General features: G+C 33.6%; 1 protein-coding gene across 4 annotated transcripts in view; it reads left to right on the top strand.

Moving 5' to 3' along the window:
• Window positions 1-12,224, top strand: part of MLLT10 (MLLT10 histone lysine methyltransferase DOT1L cofactor) — a 215,874-nt gene that overhangs the window by 82,250 nt on the left and 121,400 nt on the right. For all 4 annotated transcript variants that reach the window (XR_005722521.1, XM_040248590.1, XM_040248589.1 and 1 more), the window contains exons 6-8: window positions 6,486-6,589; window positions 8,793-8,886; window positions 10,334-10,429. Coding sequence is in view for 3 of the 4 variants with exons in the window: in XM_040248590.1 (XP_040104524.1) it covers window positions 6,486-6,589; window positions 8,793-8,886; window positions 10,334-10,429 (294 nt within the window). In the remaining variant the exon portion in view is untranslated. The remainder of the gene's footprint in view (window positions 1-6,485; window positions 6,590-8,792; window positions 8,887-10,333; window positions 10,430-12,224) is intronic.

The raw sequence follows: 12,224 nt of genomic DNA, 5'->3' as shown, positions 1-12,224 counted from the left end.
ATATTGTAGGTTATTAAAGATATGAATATAGTTCCCTGTGCTATATAATAAGGCTTTGTTGTTTACCTGTTTTATATATAGTAGTATGTATATGTTACTCTCAGATTCCAAATTTATCCCACCATTCCCCTTTGGTAACCATAGATTTGTTTTCTATGTCTGTGAATCTGTTTCTCTTTTTAAATAAGTTCATTTGTATCGTTTTTTTTAGATTCCACATGTAAGTGATATATTTGTTTTTTTATGACTTATTCCACTTTGCATTATAATGTCTAGGTCCATCCATGTTGCTCTAGATGGTGTTATTTCATTCTTTATAATGACTGATATTCCGTTGTGTACAGACACACACACACACAGATGGTGTTATTTCATTCTTTTTAATGACTGATATTCTGTTGTGTACACACACACATACACACAGATGGTGTTATTTCATTTTTAATGACTGATATTCCATTGTGTACACACACAAACACACACACACCATGTGTTTTTTAATCTATTTATCTGTTGATGGACATTTAGGTTGCTTCCATGTCTTGGCTATTGCAAATAGTGCTCCTTAGAACATAGGGGATCACATATCTTTTCATATGATAGCTCTATTTTTAGTTTTTTTTTAACCTCCATAATGTTTTCCATAGTGGCTACATCAGTTTATGTCTGCACCAGCATTACATACCCTATCTCTTGTATCCAGGCTGCTTTGTGATTTGCTTTGGCTAATAAAATGCAGTGACAGTGACATTGTGTGACCTCTCCCTCTGGCTTAATGATCTGTTTCCTGAACCCACTGGGGTGTCCCTGCCCGTTTATATTCCTCTAATATGTTATGTTTAGGTTGAGGGCTGGAGTATTGGGTGATTCTGTGCCACAGAGGTTGGTTTCTTTCTGTGCTCTTCCTTTTGCCACACTTGTGTTGTTCAGCCCCCCACACCGTTAGTGCTAGATTGCTGTTATGATTTGATGTTCTGGGCTTTTGATTTCTTTGTTGTTTTGGTCCAGACTCATGGGGAGGCTTCTGTATACCTGGACCTCAGGGTTTTACCATTTTATTGCCTCCTCCCTTTGGCTGACTTTGCTTTACATCTCTAGAAGGACTTGTGAGGGAGAAGCTTCCTGCCTCTCCTAAAATGCGAGAAGATCAACAGAGCCTGGGGTCAGGAATTTTTCTTGTGCCTTGTTCAGGGGTAATTTTTCTTCTCTGTCTTCCTAACCATCATGAGTCTACTCATGCCCTGGGTGTGACAGGGTTTGCTGCCAGTCCCCCAGATGCTCAGGGCTTTTGAAAGAAGTGTCTGGTCAAGAGGTGGGATTTCATGTCTTTCCCTCAGTGGCACCTAATCCTGTCCTTTATGCCTGCACAACCAAGAGAGATTCTTTCTGGTTGTTTTGCCTCCTTGCTTCCAGTTTTCCCAAAGAGCTTCTTGTGAGTCTTCATGGAGTAGAGCCTGTGAGTGGGTGTTAACTCCTATCTGTGGTTCCACCGGTCCTGTTCTATGGCAGTAATCCATAATCAGCCTTTAACAGTTTGTTAAAATTTTAGCTGATTTCTTAGCTGCACCTCTTCCTCCACATCTTCTTCCGTTGCTGTATTATTATTGGATAGTCTCCGAATGTCTTGTGGTTTTCAGGTGGCTGAAGAGGAGAAGGCGTCCTCTTTCAGGCTAATTGGTTGCCTTTGCAACTGCAAATCTTTCATGGTTTCAAGAAAAGTTGTGATTTTTAAAAAAATTTAAAATGGCTTTTTGTTAATAGATTTGGAGTGATGTTCTCTCAGTTCTCTAGTTTTTAGGTAGAGTTGGAATCTAGCCTTAAATCCTTTTGATATATGAACATTGTTTCTCTTATTAAAAATGTTAGGTCAAACTATGACTTTTTTCCCTACTTAAAATGAAAACTTTTAGGCTATGAATTTGCCTCTGATTATAACTTTATTCACATACTTGATATTTTATTTAGGTGTATTTTTGTTTGGGATTATTTTCTCAATAATTTTTTAGTTTATAATTTTTCTTCTCAATCCAACAGCTATTTAAGGAGAAAATAAAAACTTTGAAGTCACTTTTTCCCTACTTTATGTGTTTTGGAAGCCCTTGTTTGTTGCATATATATATGCTTATAATTGTTACATCCTTTTTATTATTGTAGAATCTCTCAAAGACTATTTTTTATGTGATATAATGAACCTCTTCAGCTGTGTGTTTGGTTGCCTTTTGCATGGTATATCTTTTTTTCATCCTTTTACTTTTAACTTTCTTGTGTCTTCAAACCTAATGTATCCTATCGGCAGCATATGGACACCCCCCCACCCCCCACCCCCAGTTTATCAGTCTCTGCTTTTATCAGTCTCTTCATATTCAGTCCTGTTAATATGGTTGGGTTTACATCTTCGATTGTACTTTTAAGTTATATTTTCTTGGATTATTTTCTTAGTGGTTGCTCTTGGGTTTATAATATTCATCTTAATTTATAGAATCTGCTTAACCTCCAGTAAGATACAAAAAATTCATGGCATTTATTTTATTTCTTTGCTCCCCACTTTTGTGTTTATTATAGGTATTTTCTCTCTGTATAATAGTGTAAGCCGCAAAATAGTTAAAATTATTGCTCTATATAATCTTACACGTTTTAAAGAAACTAAGAGAAGATGCCCACAAATATATTTATAGAGTGTGTGTTTTTCTGTTTACCATTTTTGTTTCTCTTAATTTCTTCCTGTGGGTTCTAGTTACCATCTGATGTTATTTCCTTACTCTAGAATAGCTTTATTCCCATTCTCTTTCATTGTGTTGTCATTGTCACATATATTACATTTCTATATGTTATAGTCCCAACAGTACAGTTTATGGACATTTTTTAGGTAATTGCTTTTTAAGTTAACAAAGTGAGAAAGAAATACCTGTGTTCTTCTTGAAAGGTAAGATTCACTTTATGGATGGCTCTGAAAGCTCCGCGGTGTCACTGCAATCTCCACTCCTTCACAGCCCATGTTCATTCCTGCCAGTGCTTGCCTCCTAGGGTTAATGGTCCACAGCTGCCTGTGTGAATGACCTTGTGCCGTTTTGAAACATCAATGATGTAAAAATGTATTGAGTCCTTATTGAGCTTCAGCCCCCAGAGTTTTCATTTGCTGTTTTTGGTTAAATTCCTATGTATAGAGTGATAAACTGTGCCCTGGAACAAAGAAAGTCCACTGAGAAAAGGAGATTTTGACCCAGTGGAAAATTCTGGATATGTTCATTATCCACAAACAATGGATTTTATTGGTTAAAAAAATATACTGTCTTTATCATTTCCTACAGAGCTCTTTCTGTGTGTTTTTAAATTGGTCTATATGTATGTTTTTAAGAATTTCAGCTTTATTGAGGTGTAAGTGATTTGAGTTCTTTGTTTTTATATGTGCATTGCAGTGGTTGTCTAGTGTCACTTGATTTTAGCTTAAAGAATTTCTTTTTGTAGTTCTTGTTACTCAGATTTGGGGAAACAAAGTATCTCAGTTTTTTTGGGTCTGAGAATATTGTTGTTATTTTATCTTTATTTCTGCAATATAGCTTTTTCTGGATATAGGATTCTTGTTCTTTGAGCATTTTAAATGTTATTCCACTGTTTTCTGTCTCCCATTTTATTTCTAATAAGACCTCAGGTTTCCTTGTATGTGATGACCATTTTCTCCATTTTGATTTCAAGAGTTTCTTATTTTTGCCTTTCATTAATTTGAATATGGATCTGTTTGTGTTTATCCTATATGGAGTTTGCAGAGGTTTTTGGATGTGTTGGTTATTGTTTTTCATCAAATTTGGAAAGTTTTCAGCTATTATTTCTTCAGATACAGTTTATGTCCCTTTCTTTTCTCTCATAATTTTCTCCTTAACTATTTGTTAATGCAGTTAATGGTGTAGCATATTTCTCTGAAACTGTTCTTTAGGTGGTATTATCGAAAACATCTGTTTTTTTTTTTTTTTTAATAATCTCTGTTGATCTGTTTTTAAAGTTATTGGTTCTTTCCCTACTGCCAACTCAAATCTACTGTTTAGTGCTTTTAGTGAGTTTTAAACTCGAGAATTCTATTGGTTATTGGTCTTTGTCACCTAGGTCCAACATCTTGACTCCCCTTAAAGGCAGTTACCAGTGCCTACTTTTTTTTTCCTGTGACTGAGTCATACTTTTTCTTTTCATGTCTGATAATTTTTTGTTAAAAATTAAGCATGTTAGGTAATGTAGCCACTCTAGAGAATGGTTCTTCCTTCTCCCTGTGGAGACAGAACCTCTGCACTAGTGCTTTCTCTGGAGCTGGGGGTGGAGACAGCGCCCTGCTTCTTCTGGACAGACACCTGTACTCTGACAGGTCCTGGCAGGAGGGAAGGGTATAAGTAGCCCAGCTTGTCCTTCCTAGCATGTAGCTTCCATTCTGTAAGCAAGCTGATAGAACACTGGGAATCTTGGCCTGTTGTTAGGGTTGGGAGTCTGTGAGTAGGAGCTATCAGGATAAATAGTAGTATGAGTCACTGGAGACCTGACCCTCCTTGGATAAAACTCTAGTCTTGGATAGGGCAGAAAGGGAGCCCTCACCTTCTTGACAGCACTACCCAGAAAGGAACTACCATCACAGGGAGCTCTGGGGGTGAGGGTGGTGATGGGGACAGATCAAGTGCCACAGATGCTCACTGTTCTTAATGAGATTTAGTAGATTGTCTTTGATAAAATACCCTGCTGCATGCCATTAGGACAGTTTTCAGAGACTTTAAGTTGACATACCGTATTATATAGGTACAGATATACAGTATAGTAGCATAATTTTTAGAGGTTATATTCCATTATAGTTGTTATAAAATATTAGTTATCATCCCTGTTTGTACTGTATATCCTTGTAGCTTATTCTAGATGGCACAATGGTAAAGCATCTGTCTGCCAGTGCAGGAGACATGAGTGATGTAGATTCAATACCTGGGTTGGGAAGATCCCGTGAAATAGGAAATGGCAACCCACTCTATTATTCCTGTCTGGAAAATTCCATGGATAGAGGAGCCTGGTGGGCTACAATCCACGTGCTTGTAAAGAGTCAGACATGACTGAGCACACACACTCAGGTGCAGCTTATTCTATACAGAGACTTTAAGTGGTTCTTCTTCACCTATGAAGTATTTAATTCACTGAGGAGAGAATCCCTGGACTTCTTCACTCTGCTGTTCCATATGTCTGGAAGGCCTAACTCCTTAAAAGTTAAATCCGTCATAATTTTTTGTTTTATTGAATGGTGAAATGATGGGTGTCTTTTCACTGTCAACTGTTTGGGAAGTTACTGAGATATTCTTTGAGGTCTGTTTGCATATTGCCCCTGAATTTCAACCTGCTTTGTACTTTTCTTTTAAAAATTTACTTGATTATTTATAGGCTAAAATATGTATATTAAATTATTCCATTATAATTGTTTGATACTGCCTTCTGGTAATATGAACAGTTAGAGATGCTCTTAAGATTGTTAGTGTGTCTAGGTTAGTTTTGTTGTAATTTGGGTTTTTCCTTTTTAGACATACAAAGTAATTTTTGTAATTCAGTTCAGTCTCTATCTTTCAGCAAAGGAGTTGAAATTCATTTACCTACTTGTCTAAATATTAGGCTTTTGGAAACTGTGTTGTAACTATTTGACACCACAGTGCATTGTGGGAGAAGCTTTTCCAAGTTAAAAAATAGATGTGGTCCTATTGAAGTTGGCTAGGTTATACCTTATTCAGATTGGTTTATTTTTAGAATTATATCATCTGATTATATGTAGTTAGGCATTAATTTTTTGTATACTTGTAGATTGCCATTTTTAGCCTTTCATTATCAGCTATTTTCACCTGAGAAAAAGGACCAGGTAGATGTCAAAGTTGCTGGAAGTATTCATTGGCCAGTAGCTCTTGGGGGCACCTCTGATCTCCTAAAAGCGTTTCCTCCCAGAACTAGTATGTCAGGTTAGCAGGGCTGATGATAGCTCATGTGGAAGGGATTTTTGTGAAGAAATGACCTAAACTTTGCTCATTCATTAAGGACTGTCCTTCACCCATTGAGTCCCAGCTCCTTATATCCAACTCCTTTCTGTATGCTCACTTCCAGCAGAAAAGAAAGACAAACTTCATTTTACATTTTTGTTACAGGAATCAGTTAAATAGTGGAGAGGAGATTTTAATACCGAGGTGGCCTAAGCTATATTCTTCACCCTGGCCTCAGTGCCTGTAAAGATTCCTCCTATGTTGTGGGATTTTTTAGTCTAGGAAACTGTGCCTTGTGAATTCCTACAAGGACTATTTATGTCTGTATTGATGTTTTCATGTTTGTATTACTTGTAAAAGAGATATAAATAGAAACAAATAGATTTATATTTTGGATTAGATTAGTTAGTAAACCTGATTTTGAGCTGTGAAGATAACTGTAAAATCCATATCTGTATAAAGCACTTGTAAGGTTTTTATTTCTTTTTTTTTTTTCTTTACCCTAAGACTTGCTATATTTGTGATGAACAAGGAAGAGAAAGCAAAGCAGCCACTGGTGCTTGCATGACATGTAATAAACATGGATGTCGACAAGCTTTCCACGTGACATGGTAAATATGATATTGTCATTTTACAGAACTGAAATTGGGAATACCTTGTAAATTAAAGACTTAGGTACCCAAATATTACTTAAACTAAATTTTGTTGGTATAGTTTCTATGTTTATATTTACTTACTGTAATAAAAGTAATTCTAATAATTGAGTGTATTTACCAGAGTGAATTTCCAGTAAGTTACCCTGGTTCTAGTGTCTTATTCAGCTTTATTTTGCCTAAGATATTTCTGTTGTTTACCTACCCTTTGATTTGTTATTAGGATTACAAGAGCTGATACAGATAAACTTAGTGCAGAGCCTGAAATACTAGTAAGAATTTAGTGAATGATCATGTTTTTTTCACTGCCTAAATTTTAAGAGGGGAAAAAAAGCAATCACTATCATTCTCTGTATTATAGTGGCTATTCCTTAGAAAGTTTCTTAAATTTTTAAATGACCTTCTATTTTTATTTTGTTCATGCTTCCTTTTATTTTTATCCATGTACATATTCATTGTATAATTTTAATAGCAGTTTAAATGAAACATTGTTTTCTGATAATTTCTTTCACAAAAAAATTTTGATGAGATGATAGAAATACAGTCCATAGCAGCATGGAAATGACTACATTATATCCTATCAGATATTGGTATTTAATTAACATTTCACAGATTTTCAGACACTTTGTTTCCAAATTGTTTTGTAATATGTGCTACTGTAAGGAACATTTTGTGCATTTAACAAACATAAATTTAACTTCCTTAGAATACTAATTAATGATAGTAACTGTTATGTATTGAGTATTTGGGTTTCACTGGTGGCTCAGGTGGCAGAGAATTCTGCCTGCAGTGCAGGAGACCCTGGTTTGATCCCTGGATTGGGAAGATACTCTGGAGAAGGAAATGGCAACCCACTCCAGTATTCTGCCCGGAGAATTCCATGGACAGTGCAGCCTGGCAGGTACAGTCCATGGGGGCACAAAGAGTTGGGCATGACTGAGTGACTAATACACATTGAGTATTTACTATGAAATGGGCAGGTGTTTTTTTTTTTTTTTTTTAAATAGAAATATTTATTTACTTGACTGCGCCTGGTGTTAGTTGCAACATACAGAATCTTTAGTTGTGACATGCAAACACTTAGCTGTGGCATGTGGGTTCTAGATCTAGTTCCCTAATCAGGGACATTGAAAATAGACTGGTGGTTGCTAAGGGGGTGTGGGATGGGAGAGGGCAGGATTGAGAGTTTGGGACTAGTAGGGGTAGATGCAGACTAATAAATATGGGATGGATAAACAACAAGGTCCTACTGTTAGAGCACAGGGAACTGCATTCAGTATCCTGTGATAAACTATAGTGGAAAAGAATATGAAAAAGAGTGTGTGTGTATATATGTATGTATAACTTAGTCACTTTGCTGTACAGCAGTAATTAACACAACATTGTAATTCAACTATACCTCAGTAAAAAATAAAATTTAAAAACTTCCTTAATATTGTACTTAATTTTCCAAAGATGAAAATTTTTTGGCTGTGAGATACATACTAGTACTATTATTTTGGAATGTTGAAAGTGGAAGGTCAAATTGACAATATGATGGTTATAAACATAAACACTTCATTAAAAAAAATATTATCATAGCTTTAGGTTTTAATTTCATTTCTTCCCTTGCTTTTGACTAGAAAAACACAGCTTCTGTTTTTCTTACCTACTCTACTATGTTATAACTTGAAGCATTTTACTTCTAACAATATAATCTGTGTTCATGGGTAAATACCATCACATGTCATGTAAGCCCTTTAGATACCTGGCCTTTTCTAATTGTACCTGTGATACAGATTGGAAAGTCAAATGAAGTGTTAAGTTTGGGGTCGTGAGGATATCTTTCAAGAAATTTAATGTCTATTTGGTAACTTAAAGCATGCAGAAATCTCTCTCCTTATTAGAGGTGGATAATAAGTTTATTTTAAACCATGTATATAGCTTTAAAGGTATAGCAATCAAAAGATGGGGTGGAATGTTCTTAGTGCAGTGAGAATAAAGCCTTTTATTTTCTCCTTTTCTCTTATGAGATACCTACGTGCTTGGAATTGAATTTTATGTATATATACACACACATACACAAATACATAAATACATACACATAAAATGTTTTATACACACACACACACGTATATACTATGGTTTAAATTTTGTTGATATACTTGGCTTTTATTTTCAGTGCTCAGTTTGCCGGACTGCTTTGTGAAGAAGAAGGTAATGGTGCAGATAACGTCCAATATTGTGGCTACTGTAAATACCATTTTAGTAAGCTGGTAAGAATCTGTCTTGAATTTAATTTATGATTATAATAATTAGGTTTGAACTGAGTCTTTATAAGGCATCCCTTTTTGGGGGGTTGCTTTTGCTCTAGATTGAGTTTTCTTAGTGTGTTGTTTGTTGGGAATTAAAAGCTGTAGTAGTTTTAGAAGATTTTGCTTTGTATGAGTTCATTTACAGAGGTGACTGTTCTAAAATATACTGCTTTAGAATATATATTAATTGTTAATAGTAAATGTTGGTATACATTTAGTAGAAAATAAAAATGTGTAATGAACTCTTTATAATTTACCACTGTTTTCAGTTAACTTAATTTTTGACATTTGATTATATAATTTGTGATTCCCTGTCTCTTTGTTTCACATCTTTTTGCTTTATTACTATTACTGGTTTTATTACTTGTTTTCATTTTTATTTGCTTGGAGGATAGTAACACTGAAACAAGGCTCTTTTGTAGCTTCTTCATTAAAGCTCTTAGAAAGAAATATTTAAATACAACTTTGGGAATATTTTAGATTTGATTAGTCTGTATTGTCACATAGCATGGATAAGGTAGTACTGTTTGGTTAATCATTGTATATTTTGTGTCTATGTTCCTTTGAAGGATCAATATTTCTTTAATTCCCCATTGTCTGTTTCTTAGTCTTTTGATACCAGGTTTGTATACTGAAAATTGAAGGCTTCTTTGCTTTTCTTTAGTGTCTTCTTGTTATTTTTTATTGTTCCTTTTCTTCTGTGAATAGGGCTGTTTCTTTTTAGAAAAGGAACTCTTTTTTATGAAATGAGCAGCTTATTACTCCAGTATTCTGGCTCTTGCATATAAAGTATTGAGAGTGTATATATATTATTTGATATTGAAGATACCAAATAACATAAACTTACTGATTTATTTTTTTAATGACTGTCAAAGAACATCAAAGTCTTCTAGGAGAAATTTTGAGATAGTAAAATTGAAAATTTACTTAGGATATTAAAAGCATGTTGGAATCTTCATTTTCTAAATCAGAGATGATATAGATAAAATATAGAAATAATGAAAATGGGTTTTGGAATTTGTGCAAATAGAATTTTTTCATTGTTATTAATGTGCTGTTATCCTATTTGGTGATGGGGGAAAAGTCTGTTTAATAATTTAATAAGATTGTATGAGCTCTGTTTGCAAGGAATTTGATCATCCTTTATAGTCATTTTCATCTAGTTTAAGCTAATTAGTTACAGTACCACCAAGGTTTAACACCTGAAATAGCTCTCACTGTCATACTTTATTATGAATCTGTGTAAGTCTTCTAAACAGCAGTGTCTGTTACTTTTAGTATTGCTTTGAAAAATGCATGAGTTTAATGCTGACATTTCCTTTTTTTTTTTCTGTATATGAACTGTAAACAAAAAAGATTTAAAACTTTATGTACATATACCTATATGTATATATATTTTCTCTTTTAGAAAAAGAGCAAACGGGGATCTAATAGGTCATATGATCAAAGTTTAAGTGATTCTTCCTCTCACTCTCAGGATAAACATCATGAGAAAGAGAAAAAAGTAAGTGGATTTGTTGTTGCTAAATATGTAGCACATCTACTTAATAGATTTTTTTTTAATAAAATTAAGTTCTTGATAGCTGAATGAAAACATTGAAGTACTGAAAATTTTTGACTGTGTATTAAGTCCAAAAGTAGGTTTAAAATAGTATGCCATATTTGTGAATATGGTCGTGCCCATTTCAACTGAAAATTTGAAATATTAAAAACTTGATTGAAGGCATGAGAGCAATTTCTTGCATGTGTTACTCTGGTTATCTATTGAAATCTTTGATTAACTTCAGCAATAATGGTTTATTGCTAGATATTATTAACTCATTGCACATGTGAGAAAGAACCTCATCAGCTTTTTCTCTTGTAATATAGAATGGTTTTGAAGTTCTATATATTCGTTAACTGTCCTCCCCCTGATCCCACTGCCCCATGGTGCTAATGGTTTATTATTTTTTTAATCATCAAATGTCATACCATTTATTTGCTAATATTTTGTCATTTATTTAAAAGACTAAAAGCTTGCCTAATACTAATCTGTCTTCTTCTGACTTACCTGGTTTCTGCTTATATTTTTACTTACTGTAAAGGATATGAGTAATTTTTTAATAAACTAATGTTAAGTACTAGAGAATCATTCTTAGGACATATTGCCCACATAGGAAAAGGATACAACTGTGAATTATTTTCAACGAAGTGAAGAACTTCTTCAATTAGAAAAGAGCATTACTCTTAAACAGTTGTTGTAAACTAGTTGGGAACATATTTCTGCAGATTGTGCTAAGAGCTAAATCACTTAACAATCTCATGTTTTTAAATACTTAGGATTGGGAATGCAATTAAAATGCTAATGTTATTAAAAACATTTGAATTTAGTTTGAATTTGTTTCTTTTTTGAAGGTAAATATTTTGAAAGCTTAATTTCTTTTTGTTTTGAATTTAATTATCCAGTTATTAGTGAATAATAATTATAACCTCATATTCTCCTTCAGAACATTTGTTAGGTTTATATATTTTTGGTAGATCTCAGGTAGCAAGTACACGTTCATTTTGAGTTTTTTAATGAGGTAGTTTTGTGATAGTGACAGTAGGGTTTGATTTTATTGTCTATTATTATCTGCATTGCTGATGGAAAAATGGCAGATTTAGTTTAATTACAGGTTTTGTCACAAGCACCATGAAATTTTAAGCTTTTAAATCATGAATGAGGAAGTCTTAGATAGGGCTTTTATAAATTGTGAAGAGGGAGGTCATACTAATGATGGTCTTATGGTCTGGCATTTCATGAGCATTACCTTCTTTAAAGAAGTATTTGCTGTATGACCACATTTACCTTGATATATGCCCAGTCATGTTATTTATAGAGCATAGTTATTAAATATAGTACAGTGTTTCATCAATATAGTATGGATACTACAGTTATTTATTAATCTTCTTTCTCTCTAGGAATGAATTAAAGTTTTCATGTTATGAGTTTTTGCAATTGTTAGATAGTAGATTAAAAAACAATGTATTTAGTCAAACTTGTTTAGCATTAAATTCTAGCAGTTGTTACTTTCATTAGTATGTAAATACTATGTGAAATTTACTTTTAGGACATATGAGTTTAGTACAGTTTGATTTTGTTGTCAGACTTAAAATTGACATACTTTTTATTTTCTAATAATTTGAGATTTCCTGATAATCTATAAAGACTGAGAATATGATTGTTAAACTTGTTTTCTTGCCTTGGGAATATTTGAGAAGCAACTTTTTTATTATGGTATCTTGATGTTGAGTGATAATATATTAATAGCTGTAGAAAT

The sequence above is a fragment of the Oryx dammah genome, unplaced genomic scaffold, assembly GCF_014754425.2.
Source record: "Oryx dammah isolate SB20612 unplaced genomic scaffold, SCBI_Odam_1.1 HiC_scaffold_10, whole genome shotgun sequence".
Classification (NCBI taxonomy): Eukaryota; Metazoa; Chordata; class Mammalia; order Artiodactyla; family Bovidae; genus Oryx; species Oryx dammah.
Note: the sequence above shows the minus strand (reverse complement) of the source record. Positions and strands in the feature narration are given on the sequence as shown.